General features: G+C 48.1%; 2 protein-coding genes across 2 annotated transcripts; both read left to right on the forward strand.

Moving 5' to 3' along the window:
- The first annotated feature begins 568 nt into the window (after positions 1–568).
- Positions 569–2,664, forward strand: LOC140516470 (uncharacterized). Its single transcript, XM_072627443.1, has 2 exons — positions 569–863; positions 1,800–2,664. The coding sequence occupies exons 1-2, from the start codon at positions 707–709 to the stop codon at positions 2,273–2,275; spliced, it is 633 nt and encodes a 210-aa protein (XP_072483544.1). The 5' UTR covers positions 569–706; the 3' UTR covers positions 2,276–2,664.
- Positions 2,665–20,752: 18,088 nt separating this feature from the next.
- On the forward strand, positions 20,753–25,230 carry LOC140515268 (uncharacterized). The gene is made up of 3 exons (XM_072625879.1): positions 20,753–21,104; positions 23,870–24,151; positions 24,646–25,230. The coding sequence occupies exons 1-3, from the start codon at positions 20,879–20,881 to the stop codon at positions 24,897–24,899; spliced, it is 762 nt and encodes a 253-aa protein (XP_072481980.1). The 5' UTR covers positions 20,753–20,878; the 3' UTR covers positions 24,900–25,230.
- Positions 25,231–25,499: the final 269 nt, after the last annotated feature.

The raw sequence follows: 25,499 nt of genomic DNA on the forward strand, positions 1-25,499 counted from the left end.
GCCAGGTCTTTGGGTGACCATGGCATGAGCTAGAGGGTGTCCTTTCTACCAAGCTGGGCTGGGGTCTTCCTGTCCTTCCCCCCCTCAGGCTTCATCTGTTGTTCCTGACCTCTTTCCTTCCCCTGCAGCCTGCTCACACAACTCCCAAGGAACTGTGTGGTCCCTGGGTTCTTTGGTGGTACTAACATTGAATCAAGTGCTTTCATGTTCTCTCCCACCTTAGCCCTGTATATGCCCATCAGAGCCAGTGTTTCTCAGGTACTGATGGGGGAAAGGAGAGGGCTGGGCAAGGGCATTAAGATGGGGAGGGTCTGGGAGGGCAGGGGACTTGGTGGGCAGGGGTTCTAGAAGACTTGTTGGAAGAGGTAGGGCTGGTTAGCAGATGGAAGAAAAGATTTAGTGGGGCCATGGTGAGATTGCCCCCTTCAATCCCTGAAAGGACTGACTGGTGGAAAGATGGCATGGAAACTTCCTAGGGGGTGGGGGAATTAGTGGGAGGTAAGGAGGAAGGGGAGGGAATGAGGTTGAGAGGAGTGAGTGGGAGGGTTGGGGCAGGACCAAGCCTAGTCTTATAAATATCCAGCAGTGCGGTTAGTGCTACTTTCCTCTGCCCTACGAAGCTTGGCACATCAAGGAATCTGGTTAGTCTGCGATAGCTGCCATTCATCGTCAGTCCTCCAGCTAATGGGCCATAGCCTTTGAAATCATGAGTGGAGATCTCCCTAAGGTCAGTGAGGATTGGTGCTGGGGTTCCCAGTCAAACCTGTCTGGCCCCAAGAAGCCAGAGAAGTCCTCTGAGAAGCTGTCTTCTGATCCTGAACCGAAAACTGAGGCCTCACCAGATGAGGGCATGGATCCCCAAGGTAATGGGGCTTAGGTGGAAGTGGCTAAGGGAGCCATGAGAAGCCAAGGGAAGCACCTTTGGCATCTCCCCTCACTTTGGAGCCTCAGACTAGGGTTAAGGGTGTCTTTGTCCATCCTTTATTTTGCATGGAAGGAAAATGCTTCCCAGAGAGGAGGTCCAAAGGTGGTCCAAAGCAAGTGCAAGACAACCAAGGAAATGTGGATGGGGGAGCCATGGTTGGTCATGGGGAGACAGAGCTGGGCCCTGGTGGGGGAAAGACTGGCTGGGGCCCAGAGCCAGGCTTAAGGCAGGTGACTCAGGTGGCCTGCACAGGGAGGACCAAGGGAGCAAGAGTCAGGTTGGAGCCAGCAGCTACAAGGCCTGGAGGGGAGTCCAAAGTGGGGAGGAGGGCTGCCCCACAGTGGGGCTATGGGTATTGAGGCAGGGAAGAAAACTCAGCCCATCTTCTCTGCTTGACAGGCTTGAGTGAATATAGAGAAATGGAAAAAAGCAAAACAGAGAGACAGAGACAGAGATGGAGAGAAAGAGAGAGAGAGACAGAGACAGAGACAGAGATTGAAAGGACATGATAGGAGCTAGTGTGAGGAACTGAGTTTGAGTTGGAGGCTCTGCTACTTCCTTACCCTTAGCTATGTACGGCAAGCCAGCAAGCCTGGGTCTCAGTTTCCCCATTTGGAAAAGTGAAAAGGTTTGACTTTTTGAGTGAGTGGTCTCAAGGGGACCCTTCTGGTGTCAATGGTGTGATTCAGGAGAGGTGAATGTAGGTCTTTATCTGCTAATGGTGGGGATCAGGAGGACTACCACCCCCCCATCTGCTTCAGTGTGTATATGGGGTATGAGAAGAGCAGGTGAGCACCTAGATGGAAGGAAGGGGCACTGTGGCCCTTAAAGCCCCCAGAGAAATGTCAGTCCTTGTCACTCTGCTTATTTTCAGGCAGCTCCAAGGGCAAGAGCAAGGGCAAGGGGGTCTCTGGAGCCAAGGGTGGGCAGCGAGGCCCTAACCCCAAGTTGTCCAAAGGGAAGGACGAAGATCACCAGGGCATCCGGAAAGATCTGGCGAAGATTGAGAAGAAGGTGGATATGTTGCTGGAGAAGATGGATCAGTTTACCAAGGTGGCTGGACCCCTGCCACTGGCAGCTGCAGCTGAGGAAGAGAAAAAGAAGGCCCCAGGGCAGGAGCAGCCCCCACAGAAGGCTCAACCTCCCCCTGTGCCACAGCGGCCAGCCCTGCAGCAGCAGGTGGTACCCCAACAGGTGGTACCCCAACAGGTGGCACCGCAGCAGGTGGTGCTGCCCCAGCAGCAGGTGGTGCCTCAGGGTGGCAAAGGTCAGAAGAGGGCCAAGGGGGGTGTGAAGGCAGCTGCAGCAGCTGAGCTTGGCAGTGGTGGGGGCACCACCAAATCTACTTAGAGGGATAGAGCCTGGGCCAGAGGGACGCTGAAGATCAAGGCTGGGAGGACCTGCTGGGGGTAGTTCCAGGATGAGGCAGCAGCAGCAGCAGCAGCAACAGCAGCAGCAGCAGCCCCCTCCCTGTGACACCTGGGCCCTCATCCTAGAGCCAGCCTCACCTGTTCCCCTCCTGTATCCTCCAGCACTGTTGTCCCCAATCTTAGTTGCCCCAGGCTCCCTAGTTCAGCTCTTTCTTGCAGGTGGCCTCTCTTTTGCTCCCTGCTGGTGGCCACCACTTTCACTCATGCAGCCTTCCCCAGAGGAACCCCCAGTAAAGCATCTGCCATGGTGCTCCCTTTGCTCTCATAACATTTCTCTGCAGATTTAACAATAAAAACATTCTCTTGCTCCTTTGGTGGTTTTCTTGACTTAAAAGGGTCCTCCAGCTGAGGGTGGGGGGGAGGGTGAGGAAGCAGCATCCAGGGATTAATGGGGGTCCCCATCTTTGGTACCCAACATGGTAAAGCAGCAAATAGCCACTTGGTCCATCCAGGGAGGACCGTGGGGCAGGGGATTGCCCAGACAGTGGCTACTTCTGAGCTGGTTCCCCCAGAAAGAGGGTGGGGAGAGGGCTGGAAATGAGGCCATGCTGTCAGGAGCCATCAGGGGCTCCCGTTCTCCCAGGCAGTCTGAACTTGTCCTAGCTTCCATGCCCAGAGCCAGAAAGTAGGTGAGCCACTGGATCTTCCTCTCAGGGGCCAAGCTGCTCAATGGCAGCAGGGCTGTCTTGCACAATCCCCACTCTCTGTGGCCTTCAGCCTGACCCCAGTCCTAGCACATGGTGCTAGAGAGACCTTATACCTCTTCTGGGGTCCAACTTTCACCCCAGGGGCCCCTCCCCAACTGTCCTACCCTCTCCACCTTGGCTATCAGTGCTGTTAAATAGACTGAAGTTCAGCTCTGTGCCCAATGTGCTCAGAGTGAGGGTTTGAGCCTGATGCAGACCTCCCCTATTCCAGTGTTCATCTGGAGGGATGTCTGGCCTGAGCTAGGGCAGAGGCCCTGGACAGAGAAGGCACAATAGGAGGACCAGGGTTAGTGGCCCCCACCTGGATCCCTTCATTAGGCACAGGCCAAAGGGAGAACTCAGCAAGGTTACCCAAAACAATTTATGGGGATGCTCCATCCAGGTAGGTCCTCTCCCTGTCTCTCCCCACTCCACCCTCAGTATGTTACTGCACAGGAATGAATAGGTTTTATCTGCAGCCCTAAAAGGAACAGTCACTCCCTGGGGTCTCAGTGAGGACATGACCACAATATAGGCTTATCTCCATCTCCTTCCACCATCCAGCCCCCTAGCAAATGGTCAGTTCCTGGGGAGTTGCCAGCCTGCCTTGGTGAAGGGGGTTCTGCACATCTAGGAGATCACAGGTCCAGTTCAAGGAGGAAAGTCACCTTGGGAGATTCAACTCAGCAACCGGCTATTCTCCAGACATGGTCAGCAACCCTTTGGCCAATGTTCCCTGGCATCTCTCCCTGGCTCACCATGGGCAAGTCCCTCAGTCTCTCAAAGCCTCAAGCTCCTCATGGGGGGAGGGAGGAAGGGAAGGCAATGAAGGAACTGTGACTGGGAGAATCTCTGTCCCAGGGTTGTTGGGAGACTCAACACTCTAAGCCTGAGCCCCAGTATTATTAGGGTCATTCAGTGCATGAAGCTTTGAGCAATTCCTTTGCCTCCCTGGGCCTCAGTTCAGCCTCTATAAGATGAAGGCTTTGGATTAGATGGTCTTCATCTCCTGGGCTCTCCTCCAGCCTCTACCCCTTCCCTCAGCCCTATTCCTACCTCTACCCTTTGCTTAACTTTGCTTACTGGGGTAGCACCAGGCACTGAGGGGGCTCCTATATCCCTGGCTTTGGGGGTGTCTTCGCCTAGGGTGCTCAGAAGTTCCTGCAGCATTGGCTGCCTGAGTCTTGGGCCTTCAGGGACCTCTGCCAGTTATCCTCCTGCTGCTGAATCACAGGCTGAGCTCTGGGGTCACCAATAGGCAACACACTCCAGATCTCCTGTAAAGAGGCCTTGCCCTCTGCCCTGGCCTCAATCAGCACATCCCAAATCTGCCATGTCTTTAGGCCTCCCTGGTCTGAGCCCAAATGTCAGTTCTGAAAGTGGGCAGCATCAGCAAGGACCTGGTTTCTGGTGCCAACTTGGCCCCTTTCTAAGTAAGACCTTGATAAGTCACCTTCCTATTCACTGAGCCTCAGTTTCTCCATTGATGCCGTATCAGGGTCAGACTAAGTGACTTTTATGGTCTCTCCCAGAACCATCATTCTCCACTCAGAATCAGAATTTCAGGGTTGCAAAGGGCCCCTCAATGGCCATCTAGTCAAACCCATACACAGAGAATCCCCTCTATAACACAATCACCATCCAAGACTTGTTTGAAGACTTCCAGAGATGGGTGTCCCACTACCTTCTCTGTAAGCAGCTTACTCTCCTTTGCATAGCTCTAACTTTCCTTCCTCTTCCACTGAACTTTGTTTTCCTTAAGACAATTGTCTCATCTCTCCTTTCCTCCATCTTCACCCCCTCCTCTCCCTGTTCATACAAATTTCTCTGTTGATTTCAATGTATTCCCGTACCATGGTGTGTGTGTGTGTGTGTGTGTGTGTGTGTGTGTGTGTGTGTGTGTGTGTGAGAGAGAGAGAGAGAGAGAGAGAGAAAGAGAGAGAGAGAGAGAGAGAGAGAGAGAGAGAGAGAGAGAGAGAGAGAGAGAGAGAGAGACTGTGGATTAATTTACTCATTTGGTGTCATACCAGATCCAGATTTTTTAAGGGGGGAGGAGAGGTCATGCCCTGACCACAGGGTAGAGAAGTACATGTCAGCCCCTGAGATAGATGTAGGTCCTCATGGATGCTCCTCTGCTTCCATCCCCAAGGGGAAAAAATCTGATACTCAGTCCCTAGATGAGAATGTGGACTTTAACATGGTCCCTCCTATTCTGAAGAATGAATAAAGAAAACTGATTAAAAAGTTATTATGATGCTAGGGATGCCCAAGGCACAAACTAAGAAATGGAAGATTAACTTTTAAACACCTTACAAAGAAAGACTCAAAGAAAAACATAATTTGTCCACAAGATCAATTATCATTTTGAGAGCAAATTTAAAATCCCCAATTAAACATCAAATTGGAAATCCTGAAAATCAAAGGAAAGATAAATCAAATTGAAAGTAAGAAAACCATGGAACTAATAAATAAAACTAAGAACTGGTTTACCAAAAAAAAAGCCAATAAAATAGATAAATATGATATCATTAATTTGATTTTTAAAAAAGGAGAAAACCAAATTACCAGTATCAACAATGAAATCGGTGAATATACAACCAATGAAGATGAAATTAAATTAAGAGTTATTTTGTTCAATTATATTTCAATAAAACTGACAATCTAAATGAAATGGATGAATATTTACAAAAACATAAATTGTCCAGATAAGCAGAAGTGGAAATAGAATCCTTAAATAATCTTATCTTAGAAAAAGAAATTGAACAAGCCATCAATAAACTCCCTGAGAAAAATATCTTCAAGACCAGATGGGTTCACAAGTGAATTCTACCAAACATTGAAAGAACAATTATTCCCAATACTATATAACTTTTTGGAAAAATAGGTAAAGAAAGAGTCCTACCAAATTCCTTTTCTTTCACAAATGTGGTGCTGACACCTAAACTAGGAGGAACCAAAACAGAGAAAAAAATTATAAACCAATTTTCCTAATGAATATTGATGCAAAAATTTTAAATAAAATCCTAGCAAGAAGATTACAGCAATAAATCACAAAAATCATATACTGTGACCTGGAATGCAGGCTGATTCAATATTAGAAAAATTATCAGCAACAATTAACTATACCAATACAAAAAAACCCCAAATCATATGAATATCCCAATTGATGCAGAAAAAAATCTTTTGATAAAATGCAATACTTGTTCCTGTTAAAAATTCTAGAAAGCATAGGAATAAATGGAGTTTTTCTTAAAATGATAAGTAGTATCTATCTAAAACTACCAGCCAGCATTATCTGTAATGGGGATAAGCTAGAAGCCTTCCCAGTAAGATCAGGGGTGAAGCAAGGATGTTTATTATTACCACTTTATTCAGTATTGTACTAGAAATGAGAAAATGAAGGTATTAGAATAGGCAAGAGGAAACAAAACTATTGTTCTTTGCAGACAATGTGATGGTACACTTAGAGAATCAACTTGAAACTAGTTGAAATAATTAAGAACTTTAGCAAAGTTATGCAATATAAAAATAAATCCACATAATTCTTCAGCATTTCTATATATAGATCTATCCAGTCATTTCACTTAGATTTATTGGCACATAATTAAGTAAAATAACTTCCAATAATTGCTTTAATTTCATCTTTATTAGTGGTGAATTCACCCTTTTCATTTTTGATAGTGGTAATTTGGTTTTCTTTCTTTTTAAAAAAAAAATCAGATTAACCAATGGTTGATCTACTTCACTGTTGTTGTTTTTTTCATAAAACCAGTTCCTAGTTTTATGTTTGATGGTCATATACAGATCTGATCATGTGAACGAAGTCCAGTATGAAGAGATAGAAAGAGATATAAAATAACTTCATATAATATAAAATACCTGGGAGTTTACCCATCAAGACAAATTGGAACACAATTACAAAACACTTTTTCACACAAATTAAGTCAGCTCTAAACAATTGGAGATATATTAATTGCTTATGTTCAGGAGCCAATATAATACAAATGACAATTCTACCTAAATTAATTTACTTTTCAGTGCCAAACCAATCAAACTAACCAAAGTATTATTTGGTAGAGCTAGAAGAAATAATGATAAATTTCACCTTTCCAGATTCTTCTGAACAAAAGGTCAAGAATATCAGAGGAATCTATGAAAACAAAATGAGCCTCACAGTATCAGATCGCAAATGGTATTACAAAGCAGTAATCAGCAAAACAATCTGGTACTGGCGAAGAAAGGAGTGGTGGATCGGTGGAATAGATTAGGCACATAATACATAGTAAATGACCATAGCAATCTTATGTTTGATAAATGCAAAGATTTTTGGCACAAGAATTCATTACTTGACAAAAATTGCTAGGAAAACTGAAAAGCAGTTTGGTAAAAACTAGGTAGAGACTAACATTTTACACTGTATAACCCAAGACAAGGTAAAAATGGGTATTTGATTTAGAAATACAGAGTGACTGATATCATGAGCAAGTTAGGGGACTATGGGATAGTTTAACTGTCAGATCTACAGAGAAGGGAAAATGTCATGAGCAAGGTAGGGCCAGACTCCTTTGGAAGCCATGTTTCATTCAGAAGTGAATTTGGTCAAGTGTATGCCTTGTAGCTGCTGTTTCAAATCTGAGTCCATTCCCCCTAGGGATGGACTTTGGGGGGGTAGAGAGAAAGATTTGTTCCCTTTGGGGAATGGGAGGGAGATATGTTTGCACTTTTGTACTCCATGGTGTTGTTTCTCCTTTGTTTGGAAGAGAACCGATGGCATAACTTTGCCTGTGAATTGGACTGAAGTGAGGCTTTGTTGCTGTACAGTTGTTTCAGTCCTATCTCACACTTCAGGACCCCATTTGGGCTTTCTTGGCAAAGATACTGAAGTGCTTTGCCATTTTCTTCTCCAGGTCTTTTTACAGAGGAGGAAACTGAGGCAGGCAGAGTTGACCACAGTAGTCAGCCACACTCTATCTTCCAGAGACATTGAAGTCCAGTGACAAAACAAAAGTCAAAACAACTAGTCATGGTCCAGGATGCAGGGGTGGGGGAGGTGACCTTGAATTCTGAAAGGTCTGCTCAGGTTTTAATTTCCCGCAGTGCTGTGTCCAGCTGCCTTCAGGGCCTTGGGAACAAATTGTTCTCATCTGCCCACTGCACTGTGGAGAGTCTTCACATGCTTGGGGCAGACATCCGCCCAACTCACCCAAGGACTGGAGGCCCATGGACTCCCCTCAAACTGGTTTAACCCGGCTGCCAAGACAGTTCATGGGGTGTGGCCATGGTGCATGTGAGAGACAGGTGAAGGTGGGGGATGAGCAGCCCTGACAAGGGTTCGATGAGCCCCCACCCCAGAGGTGCTAGTCCTTAGGGGACTGAACAAGCCATATAGCCTGTTCTCAGTGTATCTTCTCAGTAAATAGCCCTTGGCAAAAATTAATTGATGCTAATTGTTTATCAATGATATCCACTTGTTAGATTCATAATGGGGCACTAATCTTTGAGTCAGGGGCAGGTAGGCAGTTCAAACAATGGTTTGAACAGCGGCCTGGAGTCAGGAAGACCTGAATTCAAATGCTATTTCAGACGCTGCCTAGCTGTGTGATCCTGGGCAAGTGATTTCACCCTGCTTGCCTCAGTTTCCTCATCTCTCAAATGAGCTGGAGAAGGAAATGGGAATCCACTCCAGCATCTTTGCCAAGAAAAGCCCAAATGGGATTAGGAAGAGTGGGCCTCCTCTGAACAGGGTCCATGAGCTCCGTGGGGAGATCCCAACTACTGAAAAACTGAAACTGACCACAGAGACATTCTACTGTAAGAGGGAGTCTCTTTCAGGTGCAAAGTGAAGCAGTCTACGCCTGGGAAGGGGTGGGAGAGTCTGAGTGGTTCTATTGCATCAGAAAAGGCCAGCAGAGCTGAACTTGCCAGCAGGACATAGACTGACTCTTTTCCTTTGTCTTTAGTCGTGCATTTGCTTAAGACTAAACTGGAATCTGAGAGTTCTAACCAGGGTAGTCTAGCTAATCCCTGGTACTGGGGGAAGCCCTCTAGAGTCTAGGGAGAACTGTCAGACAGGGCCAGGTGTTACTTCTCCCATTACCTTGCCTGGGAGTTGGCCCCAGAACCCAAGGTAGCCATTGCCCCCTTTGGAGACTCAAACTTCCAACAGCAGGGCCAGTTAGGTGGGGCTGTTTTGCTATTCTGAAAGCTCTAAGGTCCACACAGAGTTAGTGACTGAGACAGGTCTCAATCTGGGTCCTCTGATTTCCAGGGTTTGCCACCTCACTCTCCTCACTCTAGGTTTCATGAGCACAGCTCAGGGTCTCCTTCATGTGCTTCTGCTATGACTCCCAACAGCCCCATCTTATTTTTGGCATAGCTACCACCTCCAGTTCTTGGTTCTTTGCTCTTCAGTCGTCCTGGATCATCTCTGAACGAAAGAAAGACGTCTGGATTGAGCGTCTTGCTCCTAGTAAGAGCTTAATGCTTGTTGACTGACTGACTGACTCAGTGGCACGATGGCCATTGTCTTTGGGGCATCACACCTATTATTACTGAATCAGAACCCCGGCCTGCATGGGGAAGAGCCCAGAGCACTGATTTAGAGATGAAGAACCTGGATTCCGATCTTCGCCATTCCCCTAATTAGCTGTCTAAGCATGGGATGGCGCTTACCTTCTGTGGGCCTCAGTTTCCTCTTCTGTGAATAGTGAGGATTGAACTGGCTGATCTCTAGGGACCCATTCCGTACTGTCTCCATGGCTTCAGACAAGGAAATAGACCTGCCTTTGCCTTGGGAATTTTTTATTTCTGCATTGCACAGAAACGCTTATTTTGTTGAGCATGATTGAAAAGGACAGAAGACAGATTTGGAAAACACAGAAAAAGAATGAACCGGGCAGGGGCTGGGTGTGCGGCCCATCAACAACTGGCGTGATTTGCAGGGGTAGATGCCTGGTGCCCCGGAGAGTAACTGTAAGAGGAAAAGCTACAACTGGAAAATGACCTAAGCTGTAAGCTCTGCTGACTTTGGCTATCAAAATTGAATTGGATAATGGAGAAGTACACTCTGTGGGCCAGAGTATCTGCTGATAAAATGAGGGGCTTGGATACTATGATGCCAAAGGTGCCCTCCAGGGAGAAGATTTTCTACTACTGTGATGTGAAAGACAGGGTCCTTTGATTCTCCAGGCCTCAGTTTCCCCATGTAAAGAAAAAGGATTGGAATAAACGATCTCAAGGGCCCGGCCTGGAGCTACTAGGGACTATAAGGCCAGAGGGAAATGGCAAGGAAGCCCATTGTCTGTCTGCCTCCCTGGGGCCTGGCCCACCATGTTCTGTAACTCTTTTTCCAGTTGAATAGAGGGCTTGTGTACTGCCCAGGAGGAGCTCCTCTGGGTGGTCTAGCTTGCTCTGCTGTGGCCATGGTCAGTGAGGGAGCAGTGAGCAGAGAGGGGATAGCAGCCCTGCTCTGGCCCACCTGGGGGGTGGGGGAAGGATCAGAAGGGAAAGGTCCAGCAGGGAAGGAAGTCCAGCCCTGACTCCTGGCCAGGACATTGGCCCTGGGGGAGGAGATGGGCCCACTAGAACAATGGCCAGAGATAGCCAGGCCTGAAGATGCCCAGGCTTCCAGGTCTGCCTACTGGTGGGCAGGGGGGCAGGGCCCATGAGGCTCCAGGATCCCCTGGCCTAGTTTCTTCTTGATACAAAGAGCAGGGTCTCTGAGCCCCATGCTTCCTCTCAACCGTGAGACTCTGCTCCCTGCAGATTTCACAGGGTACACAAGGTACACAAGGGACAGGGAATTGTTGCCATTCTGCACCTCCTTCGCTGCTCCTAGGCTGGGGATTTGTTACTGTTCCTTATCAGGGCTGTGTTGGCCCTCAAGAGAAACAGAGTATGATGCTGGGCAGAGGAGGAGGAAGGTCACTGCCCCTGGGAACTCCCCCAGAGCGCCAGGCTATCCCTGGCTCTGCTCTACATTCCTTGGATTGTCATACAAAGTATCCTACCCTTCAAGGCTGGCTGGGGTGGGGGCAGCAGGAGGGGGGCCCAAGGAAGGCAGTTCCAGGGCACAAGAGAAATATGAACAACTGAGGCTCAGGGGCAGGCTGCCCCTAGCCCCCAGTCTGGGTTAAGCAGGGCCTCTCATGGAGGCAGAAGGAGGTGGCCTCATTAGACCCAAGGGGCCATGATGGGGGTGGGCATGGGAGGTTCAATGAAGGAGAGGTCAGTGGGCCCAGATCATGGAGGCCTGAGACAGGCAGCCTAGGGAGCTGAGATTTGTTAGCAAAGAAGTAAATCAAGTCCCTCCCACCATTCAGGTGGCCAGGATGAGGAACTGTGGCCTGGCTCAGAGGATCTCCAGTTGGAAGATTTCCAGTTGCAAGGGACATCAGAGGTCCTCAGGTCCAGCCCTGTCACCATGTAGATGAGGAAACTGAGGCCCACAGTCAGGAAGGCCCCCTTGCCCAAAGTCCTAAGCCTAGGAAGTACCTGGGGTGGCTTCTGACCCCAGAGGACAAAGAGCTCAGAAGTGGTGGCAGGGCCCAGAACCAGGCACAGGGCTGGCCCAGAGAGTTGTCTCTAAGGGCCTGAGGGCAACTTGGCTGGAGGTCCCAGTGGGGTGCCCCAAGCATCTAGGCCTGGCCCTGTGCCCAGCAGTGCCTGGGACAAAATAGCCCGGATATCAGTGCTTCCCAATCAGCAGATGACCCAAGGCTGGGAGGGGTGGCCATCCCTCTGGAATGACAGATCCCCCAGGATCTGGACAGCCTAGAATACTGGGCTGAATCAAAAATGAGGAAATCGATTGGATCCAAACCAAAAGTCCATTTCATTTTTGAGACTTCACTTGGAGCAAACAGCCTGGGCAGTGCAGGATGGGAGAAGCCTGGTGAGACAGCAGTCCATCTGAAGAAGACTCAGTGATCTGAGTAGGCTACAAGCTCCATGAACAACAAGAGTGTGTATCAGAGTGGTCAAGGACTCTAGGGCCATGTTAGTGGGCCTTAAGGGAACCACAGGGCCTAGAAGGAGGGAGGTGAGAGTCACGTGGGCCTTCAGGGCCCAGGCCAGGACACATGGGGAGCAGGGCATATCCTTCTTAAGGCCCCAGTCTGGGAAGGTCAGAGGAGCAGGAGAGTGTCCAGAGGAGGGTATCCAGCCTGGGGAGGGGCTTCAAGAATGGCACATTGGACTATGCTCTGAAGGCTCTGGGCTTGGGGAGGGAACCTGACTGCTTTATGTGAAGGGCTGGCCCATGGAAGAGGACTCAGCCATTTTGTGTTTGGCCCTGGAGGCCTGGACCTGCAGCAGGGAGTGGAAGGGGCCCAGCACCATTGTAGGTTTGATGGAGGGGAAGCCCTCCCTACAGAGACTCAGATCCCCCCCAGTGGAATGGCTCCCCCAGCTTGGAGGTCTGCCCCTGATGGCTCCTGGGAGTGGGGGAGGGGAAACCTCCTTTCCTGTACACTTGGGCCAGATGTCTGCTGAAGCCCCTTTGGATGCTGAAATTCTGGGACTATGGGATACTCCAGGAAGGAGAGGCCTTGGGAATCTTTCCCACCTTAGTGAGAATTACTGGAGCAGCCACATGCTAGCTGATAAGCAACTGAGACCCTGTGGGGAGAGGACAGGGCAGATTTACTCTGGCTCTTGGGCAGTCATGGTTCTGTAGCCCCTGTTCAGGTGAGCTCTTGGAGGAGCTTTCCAGTCAGGTCTTTGGGTGACCATGGCATGAGCTAGAGGGTGTCCTTTCCACCAAGCTGAGCTGGGGTCTTCCTGTCCTCCCCCCCCCAGGGTTCATCTGTTGCTCCTGACCTCTTTCCTTCCCCTGCAGCCTGCTCACACAACTCCCAAGGAACTGTGTGGTCCCTGGGTTCTTTGGTGGTACTAACATTGAATCAAGTGCTTTCATGTTCTCTCCCACCTTAGCCCTGTAGATGCCCATCAGAGCCAGTGTTTCTCAGGTACTGATGGGGGAGGGGAAGAGGGCTGGGCAAGGGCATTAAGATGGGGAGGGTCTGGGAGGGCAGGGGACTCTATGGGCAGGGGTTCTAGAAGGTCTGTTGGAAGAGGTAGGGCTGGTTAGCAGGTTGAATGAAAGATTTAGTGGGGCCATGGTGAGATTGCCCCCTTCAATCCCTGAAAGGACTGACTGGTGGAAAGATGGCATGGAAAGTTCCTAGGGGAACTAGGGGGAGTGGGGAGGAAGGCGGGAGGAAGGGAAGGGTAGGAGGAGGGAGAGTGGGTGTGGCTACGGGCAACAGTCAGAACTGATTTTCTATAAATTTAGCCGGTGGGAGATCCTGCTACTTTCTCTGCCCTAGATCATTTAGTAATTACACAGTGAGGAGCTATTGCTTTTTGGAGGGTCTTAACTTTGAAATCATGAGTGGAATTTTCCAGGGCAAAAAAGAGGCTAGTGGTGACCATGGCGGCATCACTTCACCATCCCAGGAACACAGCGACACTAATGTGCCTGAGCTGACTTGCAAGGAGAAATCCTTGGATGAGAACCCTTCTGACCATGACCTTGCCATGGAGCCTTCAGCATCCCAAGATATGGACATCAAAGGTAAATGGGGCCTGGGGCAAGTGGCAGACTTGGCATTAGGGTTATGGTCCTGTTTCTGCAAGATGGAACTGGGTCTCACAGGATAGGAGAGCCATTGAAGCTCTCAGGGTTCTAGATCTAGATTTAGGCCCCTAAAATAATGCTGCCTAGCCCTCACGTCATTTTATGAGATTCACAAAACAGACAAGACCCTGAGGATCCCATGGATCCATTTTATCAAGATACACATGGGGATCCCAAAGAGCATCTAGTTCAGTCCAATTTCCACCCACTGTTGTGGTGCCCATAGAGGGCAGTTAAACAGTTAGAACCAAAGAAGCCAGGGCAAGTAATTGGGCCCTTGGAGAACATCCAAAATGAAGGATCCTGCCCTTTCTTTTATAGAGGGAAAAACAGAGAGAGGCATTTAACATCATAAAGGGTGAGTCCAAGAATCAGGGACCCTCAAAAAGAGAACCTAGCTCCCCCTTCCTTCCAACCATGACATGCCAAGGAGTGCATTGGATCCCTTAGAAACCACTGAGCCCCTTCCCCCTCCTATTCTTTTTTTAAGGAATGTATTTAATCTCATTTAATTTTCATTTTAAGCAATCCTTATCAACTCTCCATGAGGCATTGTGCTGGATTCTTGTGATACAAAGATGTACAACAACATGGTTTGTGAGTTGAGATTTGAAATAACACAAGTAATCATGGCTAGGCCCAGGGACCTGAGAGATTCAGATGGGGGTGTGGGGGGTGGGAATTACTTATGTTTGGGGAAGATGAGTTACTGGGAGTGGAGCTGGTCCTTCCATACTTCCAAACCCTGATGGATCTGCCACTAACTTCCACTATCTTCCCCTCCCCCATCCCTGATCTTTTCCAGTCTTCTCCATGACCTCAACTTTTCCCTCTCTTTCTCTAATCATCAATGTGTTTTGTTTCTTCTGGCTTCTCTCCTTTGCCTGCTAGCTTCTCCTTATCCTAAGAGCCTTTGCCTTAACCCTGCTACCTCTGCAAAGTAACTTATTTTCTCTCTCCTCCTCTGTAGTGCAAAACTTCTAGGAAACTTCTATCTTTGGCCACCTCTTTTCCTCTGAACTTTACCTTTGCAAAGTCATGTGCTTCTCTGGCTTCTATTACCACTGAATACAGATAGCTCCCAAATTCATCAAAGCCTGAGTGCCCGACTGCCACATCGTGGGGAGGTGGAAGAAAGAAAAGTGACCGACGAAGGAGGATATGCAGAAGTCAGGGAGGTAGGAGAGAAACCAAGAGAGAACAGTGGCAAGGAGGCAACTGAGGACAGGTTATTAAGAAGGATATTGACCCCCTTGTTTTACAGACGGGTAAATTGAGGGCCAAGGAAAAGAAAACACTTTAGGATCAAAGAATATCAGAGATGGCAGCAGGTCTCTTTTACACCAACCAGTCTCATCCTTCATTCTACAGAGAGGTAAAGTGAGGCTTATGGAGGAGAAGGCATTGAGGAACATAGGGTATGAGAGCAGAAATGAAGGATCTTAGACAACAGTGAATTTCACACTCTGTTTTACGGAGGGGGACACTGAAGTGTGATTGAAAATCAGGTAGGAGGAGAGCCTTAGAATATTAGAAGCTAAAACCAAAGCCTTTAGGGACCATTGAGCCAAATCTTCACATGTAATTTAGGTGGAAACTGAGGCCCAGAGAGGGGGATCCTGGTGGGAGAACCTAGGATCAGGTTTAGAATGAGATACTTTATTTACCCTTGATTGTAATTCCTTGTCCCTGAACCCCAATGAGGAATAATTATAATAATTATAATATTATAATGAGTATTATAATTATTAGCATATAATTAGCATATACTTATCATAATTAGCATATAATGCTATACTTAGCATTATAGGATAGAAGAGCAGTAATTGAGGTCCTCAGAGATGCAGGCAGTCATTCTGTGAAAGGGGAAACTGAGGCCTAGGTATCAGTGCCATTGCAGATCTCTAATTCCAACTTGCTTATTTCATGAAGTAGGAAACAGAGACAGGAGGGAGGAATCAAATGACACAGGCAGACATGGAAAAAGAGCTCGTTACCCCCTCACAGGAGATTGGGGGCAGATAGCAATCTTTGTCTTTCCACACCTTTGCTTGGAAGTTCACTATATGTTTCTGCTCCCTGGTAGAAAACCCTAAGATCCAGCTGGGTTTCCTCGCTGCCATACCACATGCTGTTGACCTAGATTGAGTTTGTGGCTGACCCTAGAACTTTTCCAGACCAGCTGGCTAAGCATGCCCATCTTTTGCCTTTGAAATCTATTCTGTGAAACCAGACCTTTGCATTTTTCCTTGTTAAATCTTGTTTTATTTAATTCAAGTGACTATTCCATGAAGCCAAGAGTTTTTGGACCCTGCCAGTGATCCTGTGTATGTGCTGTCCCTCTCAGTTTTGTACCATCTGCAGCTGTGACAAGCATACATACTTGTCTGTTCCTTCATCCATATTATTCAGAAAAATGTTTGAGCCTTGGGGCACTCTACTGGAGACTGCCTTCCAAACTGGTGTTGAACCACTAAGTCCTCTTCACTCTGGTCATTTAATCAGTTGCAACTCTATTTAACTGTGTTATCATTTAACGAACTTCACTCCGACTGTTCTACGTGAGTGGCATGGGATGTTTTGTGAAAGGCTTTGCTAAAATCGAGGTAAACTAATTGACCAGGGTAACAACCTTGTCCAAAAAGCAGTTGGGTTGGTCTGGCCTATTCTTCAGGATGCCAGGCTGGCTTTGGGTGGCAACAGGGGAGGACTATTTCAATTTCTGGATGTCACTAACCAACCCTCCCTTTGGTCAGATAGTTTGGAATCTTCCCAGGATTTCAAGTCAAGCTCACTGGCCTTTTAGAAGCTTTTAGAAGCCATGAGACAGTATTTGTCCTTCTGAGCAGTCCATACTGGCCAGTTTTTTCAGTGTCCAAGGGTGGAATCTATCCTGGCCAGATGACTTGAGGTCATCAAGGGAAACTAGAGATTCTCTATCTTGTTACTCAGCTTTGTCAACTCCCCATAGTATTCTGTCCCTTCAGTCCGTAAGCCATTCTCCTTGGCAGAGAAAACAGAAGCAAACCAAGCACCCAGTTGCATCTCTCTCTCTTTTTTTAGGACTCAAGAAATGTTTATTGATTGAGTATATAAAGGTTACACCCAACATATCAGTCTCTTCCTCTCTTTCTTTCTCTCCCTCTGTCTCTCTTTGTCTCTCTCTCTCCGTGTCTCTCTCTTTCTTTGTCTCTCTCTGTCTGTCTTTTTCTCTCTCTGTCTCTCTCTCTCATCCCTCCCCCACCCCTTATCACTTATCACCTTCACCTCCCCACACCCATGTGAAGTGCGGCCTGGGTTCTCTTCCTTTCTCCTCGAAGAGATAGGAACCAGATCTGTGATCCTACGATTTCCTTGACATGTAGAAATCCTCGATGAGGATGCTCCTTCTCCCATGCAGGTGGGCACCTTCTCTGCCATTCAGAGTCTTAGAGTATTGCCTGAGGCCCTGAAAGACCAGGGCCCCAGGGCAAGGCAATGTCCCAGGCAGGCCTTACACCCAGTCTGCCAGACTCCAAGGTCACACATCTGTCTCCTCAGATAGCTGGACTGAGACTGTCCCTCTGTGTCTTTAGAGTTTCCTTCTTGCCAGTCTCCCGTCCCCCTGGGCTCACTTCTCCTCCAGAATTTTGACCTGCTCTAATCTTCCTGGGAAACCTTATACATCTGCTCTCTCTGAGTCTAGGCTGCACACCACCCATGTGCCCACTTGCTGGGACTTTGGTCTCCTGCCCTATTACAGACTCTAGGGGTGAGGGAGTGGTCATGCTCACCCTCCCCATAAAGGTTCCCACTACTTCAGTCCCAGGAACCAAGTTCTCCCTCTTGAAGTAGTCACTTCCCATGGTCCCTTTGCTGATCTCAGCCAAAAGCTCATCAGCAATGCTTCACCTCTCTGGTTCTTGGATTGCCTCATCCCTTTTTCTCTGGGGCTCCTTTCCCTCTCCTGCCACTGGCTTTTTGGATACTTGGCTCCCCACACCCACACCCACACCCCCACCCCATCTCCAGGGATTGTATTCATGTCCTGTGTATAAAGTCCAGTTATTCTATACCAGGCAGTGTAAACCCTGGTCTACCAAGTGGTGAGCATAACAGATGAGGTTCCTTTATCTTAGCCTTGCTGCAAGGACCCTATGAAATGCTCCTCCCCTTAAGCCTGTTCTAGGCCTTAGGAAACTAGAGAAATGCCAGTTAGCATGATGACATCCATTGGTCTTCTTTTCAGGAATCATGTCCCGCAAAGGCAAAGGTGGCGGCATTTCCAAGGGCAAACGCAGGGCTTCTACAATCAGATTTGGAAAAGGAAAAGGTGATGAGAATCAAGCTGCTAAAAAGAGCCTGGGGATGATCGCAGAGAAGACAGATGCTATGCTGATCCACCTGGAGGACAAGGAGCTTGAGGAGGATCTAGCGAAAAACAACAAGTAGCCATGAGCTGAGACCGCTGTGGGCAGAGGATCTGAAGGCCATGGTGACAACAACCAGGGAACACACACTTAGGAGGGCCCTCCTGGAGGAGGAAGAGGACCCTGAAGATCCAGGCAGCAGGACCAGGGCCAGCCCCACCAGGTCCCTCCTTTGGTCTCTGAGCATGTGCTCCCCTCTGTCCTCTGTCTTAGTCACTCCAGGCCTCTTAGCTGCCCACCCTCTGCCCTTCATGCTTTCCCACTTCTTGCAAGTCTCCCAGGAGACAGAGTAAAAGCTCAGTAGTTCTGCTTTTTTAACTTTGACACTTTTATTCAGTTGATAATTAAAGGAAAGTAAATTGCACCTTTTGCCATTTTGTTTTTTAAAGGGGGGCTGTTGGGGAGGAGGGGGGACAGCCTGGAGTTAGGAGGAGTCTCCATCTTTGAAGGCCTTGTTGGGCAAAGCAGCCAAGTGCCCCTGGGGCCAGGTAAGATGAGGTAGCAGGGGCTGGCCTGGGCACTGGCCTCAGTGGCTCTCTCACACTCAGTCACCCTGGCCAGGCTCTCTTGGGTAAAGCCCTAACCAGGCAGGGATGTGGGGTCTTTGCTTCAGGGAAGCAGCCTGCAGGGGCCAAGTCTTGGCTGAAGCATTGCCCTCGAGCCAGGTGATACCATCAGGTGCCTGCTCCTCTTCCCAGGCCCAGCTTTGATCTCAAGGATCTGGCCCCACATCCTCTCCCCCTTGAGCTGCCTTTTTCTGCAGGCCTCAGACCAGCTGTCTGCTATGAGGGAAGCCTTTGCAAGGCCTGCTCCACCCTCACCACCCTCAAATCTTGTCTGGATCCTTTAGCCCTGGGAGCTATTTCCACTGAGCACTTGGTTGTTGATTCAGACTCCTAGGGGGGACAGCACCGAGGACCTGGGACCATGAGTGCAGGAGGGAGGAATGTGGGAGAAGGAGCAGAAGGAGCCCTTAGCCCAATGGGCCTGAGCAGGAGCCCCCACTCTGGGGAGCTCCTTGGGCCCTTGGCCACCTCTGGTTAGGGGCATGGGGCAAGTCAGGGTCAGAAGGGGACCTCTAGGTCCCTCGTACCTGAAAGCAGGTGTGTGTATGTGTGATTGTGTGTGTGAGTGTGTGTGTGTGTGTGTTTGTGTGTTTGTGAGTAGGAGTGTGTGATTGTGTGTGTGAGTGTGTGTAATGGAAACTTTCACTTCCATGGCATAAAAAAGCTTCAAGATGTGACAACCTTAAATCAAATAAGTGGCCAGGTACCAAGGGGTGAGTGTCATGGGGCCAGTTGGGGGGCATCCAGGCTGCTTCAGTGATGTGTGTGGGAGGTTGGAGCAGAGGGCCATTGGGGGAGGGGGAAGGGACGGGGGGGGCTGGGGACAGAAGGATGGGGGGCCTATGAGGGAGGACTGAGAGAGGAGGCTGAGGAAACGTGGTGGTCTGTAGCCTCTGTGCTTGGTGGTATGGGAAAGGCTGTCCTGTGGGGGAGGGAGGGGGTTTCTTCTGAGGTGGGGAGGTGGGAAGAAGGCCAGGGAGAACTTGGGGGGATGGGGGAAGCAGATTCAGACGATGTAAGGAGAACAGTTTCTAACAAGGAGAGCTGTCCCAGGGTGGGATGGGCTGCCCAAAGATGATTGTACATTGACGTGGCTTTGGAGCTTTTGGAAAGACCAGACAGGTTCGATGACAACTTGGGTGAAGTCAGTGCCCATGAAGTACCTCGGGATCTGGGCTTGGCTATCAGTTAGTGGGAGTCTCTATCACAGAGAAGTGGAGGTGGCAGCAGGCTCCTCCAGTGAACAGAGGACCCGGAGCTGGGAGGAAGAGGTCACTCACACACAGGGGTAACATAGTCAGGATCCCCAAACATGTCAACAGGCTGAATTGAATAAGATGGAGTCCACTGAGGAAAAATTTGAGGTTGATTGGGGGTGGTTAAAACCTGTCACTTCACAAATCTGGGATGGGGAAAACATGAGTAGATAGTGGTCTGAGTGCAGGGTTCTGGGGTTTGACTTGACTCCAAGCCCAAGAGGAGTCACCATGGTGTGATGTGGCTGTCAGCAAAGACATCCCATCTTGGACAACCCTGAAGTGAGTTGGAGGGTTCAGGCTGAGGGGTGTGAGCCTTCCTGTCCCCTGCTGTGTTTGGAGGTTGGGCTTGCCTCTGAGGTCTAAATTTAGGAAGGACCCTGACCCACTGGTGTATGGCCAGTGGAGGGTGATCATGATGGAGAGTCATGTCATGTGGGGGTGCTGTTGAAGGAGCTGTGAAAGTTTGGGGTAGTGAAGGAGGTGTGGAATATTATATCTTTGTGTTGAGATGGGTTGTTATCAGGAAGGGAGGTCAGCCTTTTGGTTTATTTGGTCTCAAGAGGGAGCAGCTAGCATTGGCAGTGGAGAAGAGGCTGATTTGGGCTTAATGTCAGGAGAAAGTTACTAGTAGTGAATGTTCTCAAGTGGCCTGGTCTATCTGGGGAGGTAGAAAAGGGACTCCCTCTTAATGGAGATTTTTAAACTAGGCTTGGGTGGCTATTTCTGAGAGGTCTTGTCAAAAGACTAATTCTAAAGCCCCAAACCCGTGCTGTGTTCCCCTTCTTGTCAGTAACGTGGAATGTTCTAGAGGGAGGAAGTAGAAAAGGGCTCTCCTGCTATACTAAGGAAGCTCCACTAGGGGGTGGAGCATTTCCTGTCAGGTGGTGTAGATACTGTTTCCGGCCTGAAGGGCAGAGTCAGTAGACAGGCTCAGTCCTCACTGGGATTAGTTGAGGCGGGTGCGATGGGGGAGGCGCTCCGGATCACTGGTGTGGGGACCTCCGATGAGGATCCGACTTTTTATCAGGATGAGTGGAGTTGGCCCTGCCTCTATACTTCTGAGGGGTGGTGGAGCGATGAGGGTAAAGGTGTAGAAGCCACTGTTAGCTCTGCAGCCCCAGGAGAACCCTCTGCTGTCCAATCATTTTCTGAGTCTGAATTTGCACCGACTGAGGAGTCAAAAACTGAAGGTAAACATGAGGGGATTTGAGGGAAAAGCTGAGGGGAGGTGGGGGGATGGGGTAGGGCAGGGACCTTCATCAAACTTCATCTCATTCTGTATACTTAACAAAACCTCCTAGATTCCTTCACACATTATTTTCTTAAACCTTGTGAATGACTAGATCTACTTTTGGAGCTAATTTTTCTAAAAATTGTCTTTCATAAAAATGTTCTGGAAGCTTCCTTCACAGCCCATGTGACTATGGGTAACCACCATTTTGAAAAGAGGTAAGCAGCTCAGGCCAGGTCAAAATGGCTTCCCCCAATGTAAAATCAAAAGTGCTTAGACTCTTTTAACCAAAAAAAACTGCAGCTATTCCTTCCAGATGCCCATTTTTATGAGTAAAAATATACAAAGACCTTTATAATTGAAATTTTGGTGTTGGAAAAAACTCAGGGAAAGGAGTTAATAAGAAAAACAAAGCCCCAGCTAAGGAATTTTTATCTTTGTAGTGAGCAAAATGACAATTGGGGGAGAACAGTTAAGATGGGGGAGCCAGGGAGAAATAAATACGGCAGTCTAATGTGACAACCATGGACATCCCAAAAACAGTCCGGTACTTTATCCAGACTGCGCTGTGCTGAGGTTCCTTTCTGTTGTATTTTATACTTTTAAAATTATAATTCTGAGAAGGCCCTCAGCTGCCCAAAGAGTTTGCCATACACACATATGTACACACAGACACACACACAATATATACACACAGACACAGACACATGTACATACACACATATACACACATATGTAAACACAAACACATGCACACATGCACACAGATACACACATTCATATACACACACATATATAACCACATACAATATATACACACAAACACACATACACACATATGTATACATATATACACACAATATATACACAAACACATACACACATGTATACACATATGCACATGATATATATACACAAACACACATTTATACACATACACACAATATATACACATATATACATACAAACACATACGCACATATACACACAATATATGTACACACACAATATATACACACATATACATACACACACATACACACACACTATATACACATATGCATGCACACATACATACATACATATACATACACACATGCACACACATACACATAGTCAAAAGGTAAAGAATTCCTCCTCCAACTGTTTGACAAACTTTCAGACACAGCAACAACACCATTTTTAAAAATTGCCCCTCTGTTTTTTAAAAATTTTTAGACGTTTATTTGAAATTTTGAGTTCCATATTGCATCCCTTACTCCCTCCCCTCCCCTCCGCAAGAGAGTGAACAGTCAGATATAGATCATACATTTGCAACTGTGTAAAACATTTCCATTTTGTGTAAGAAAACACAAGTAAAAGAAAAAGAATGAAAAAGAAAATGAAAAATGACCTTCTTGAGGCTGCACTGAACCACTACCACTTCCTTCTCTGCAGGCAGATACAATGCTTTGTCGTTAATCCTTTGGGACTGTCTAGCAACATCACTTTAGTTCATTCACTTTTGTCCCAGCTTGTGATTCCATGACAACAGGCAGCCCCAGACTACCCAGTACCCTCGGCTAACATAAAAAATAATTAAGATTTCTAGAGCACTTAGAAGGCACAATGCAGAGCCCTGTAACAATTAGGATCTCATTTGAGCTTCACAACAACTCCAGGAGGTAAATATCATTATTATTCCCATTTTACAGACAAGTAAACCGGTATAGGTTAGGTGACTTCCCCAAGCTCACACAACCAGGGAGCATCTAAGACAACTCCAATTCAGGGCTTCCACACCCCAGGCCCAGCATTCCACCCACTTACAGCACCACCTGCCTGTCTACCTTGGCGTCTGCCCCATTCTCCCTCACCTTCAAATATGGCAAACTCATTTTGTTTCTAATCAAACAGCCCTGAATACACGCCTATCTCTCCTTTGACGTTGCTACCCCCCGGGCAAGCCCTTAGCACCTCAAGCTTCTTTTACTTCACTAGCTGCCTCAGGTCTCTCTGCTATCCAGTACTGCCAATCAAAAACCAGTGATTTTCCTAAAGTGCAGTCACAGAACACCTCTACTCAGTAATGTGCTCCTACTGCCTCCCTCTTATTCCCAAGAACATCCCCAGGCTTCTGTTAGCTGTTAGCACCCTTTATAAACCCACTCCTTCCCATCTCTCTAACCTTATTATTCACTCTCCTCCACTCACTCCACGATGAATCGCACTAACACACAACACTCCATCCTTCACGTCCTCACTTTGCAACCAACTGACCCAATGCCACTTCACCTGTGCCTCAGTTTCCATGGAGTCTTTCAAGACTCACCTTCTGCATGGAAAATCTCCCAATCCCCTTAACTACTACACCCTCACCCCCTCCTCAGATTACAGTGCATCTGCTCAGGGGAAATCTTATATAAACATTTTAACAAGTTGTCTCCTTCATCCCAACATGAGCAGCTTGAGGACAAGGACTGTCTGGACTTTGACTCCAAGTCTCCAGCACTTAGCACAAGGCAAATATAAACACTCACTGAGTAGCTGATGGCTCAATAAACCTACCAAGGCACATCAGCAAATCTCCTGCAAAACAGTCTTAGAAACTTGCCCAGAGACACACGGGAGGATTGGAACTCAGATCTCTTGCCTCTGAACTTCTCCCTCTGTTTTTCCCTTTTACCTAATTATGCAGGAATGGCCAAGTAACTTCATTAAAATGATAACCATCACTTTTCCCAGCTGCAGGCAAGAGCTCTCCCAGAGGCAAAAGGGCCCTCTCTCTAAAGAATAAGCAGGAGGGTCCTCCCATGAAGTCAGTGAAACTGAAAGCATCTGAGCTGTCCACCATGAGAAAGGAGCTGACCAAGATTAAAAACAGCGTGAATTCTCTGCTGTGCTCTTTCCAACGAATGGAGAACATGGCTTTGCAACAAAACAAGAAAAAGGGAAAGCTGTCAAAGAAGCAGGACAACAAAACTGTGAAGAAAACAGAAGCCAGTGGAAAGAAGAATTCTGAAGAAGGTACAGGAAAGGGGGCAGGGGGCGGGGGGGGGGGGGGGGGGGGGGGGGGGGGGCAAGGAGGGGAGCCACCTGGAAGGAAAGGAGGCCTGTAGCTCTCCCAGCCTGGCCTCTGGGGACTGTCTCCCAGACACCACTCAGTTATCGTCCTGAGCCATCCTTACCCCTAGCCCAGCCCTCACTCACTTCCCTCAGAACAGGCCCTTATGGTAAGCTCTTGGCCCCTCCTAAAATGTCTCCTTGTGGCAGCTTGTAAGACCTTGGCCTAAGTCTCCATGCCTCAGATCATTCCCATGTAAAGATGATTGAGCTTAGTCAATGCTTTTGAAAATCTCTGCCAAGTTCAATCCTGGGCACTGGTCAATAAAAAGGGGGTTGTGTACCAACCAGATGGAGTGAGACACAGGACAGAAGGGCCTCTGTGACCCTTACCGGAACCACCGCGAGGGGCCTGCCCCTTCCTAATGTGTGAGCTCCCTCTCTTATTCCATTGACAGGCAAGTCCCACAACGGCAAAAGAAGCCCTGCTTCCAAGAGGGTCCATGGAGGCCTTGCAGCCCAATCCTCCAAAAAGAAAGGCCATCACCAGGCAAAGCAGAAGGAAGGAGGGAAAACTGAGGAGAAAGGAGAGGCACTGCCCAGCATGGAGAGCAAGAGAGAGAAGCCCAAGAAGCAGAAGCCCCGCAAAACCACCAGGAAGGCCAAGGAGGGTAATGGCGGGAGCCAGGGCAGCACCAATCAAGTTGCTTAGGAGGGGCCCGCCTGGAAGAAGAGGACACTGAGGACCGAGATCTAGAGGACCTGCTGAGGTGGCTGGACAAACATCATGCCGGCAAAAGAGCTGACTTCAGTGGGCCCCCAGGGCCCACGTCCTACAGCCAGCCTCAGCAGGCCCTCACCCTGGGATCCTGCAGTGTAAGCTCACTATTGTCCTCCATCTTGGTTCCTCCAGGCTGCTGCATGTGGTCTATTTCCCAACAAAAAAGGATTACATTAAGACCACTAATTTTTCCTCCTTATATTAAAAGTTTTGTTCTCACACAAAAAAAAAAAACAAATAAAAATTCATTGTTCCTTCTGCACTTCGTTGTTTTTTTTTAAAAGGGGCTGTCAAAGGATGGGTAGGGAAATGGAACCCAAGGGATCATGGGAGTCTCTGTCCTTCAGGACAAAGTATAGGAAAGTGGCAAAGAACCCCATGGTCCAGGTAAGAGTGCAACTGGGGGCTCTTCTGGAGACTGACCACCTTTTATTCAGTCCTCCCACATAGGGCTCCTAGAAGTCAATAAACATTTTTTGAGCATCTACTACATGCCAGACACTGTGCTAAATGCTGGGGATACCAAAAAAA

Source organism: Notamacropus eugenii, chromosome X (genome assembly GCF_028372415.1).
Source record: "Notamacropus eugenii isolate mMacEug1 chromosome X, mMacEug1.pri_v2, whole genome shotgun sequence".
Taxonomy (NCBI): Eukaryota; Metazoa; Chordata; class Mammalia; order Diprotodontia; family Macropodidae; genus Notamacropus; species Notamacropus eugenii.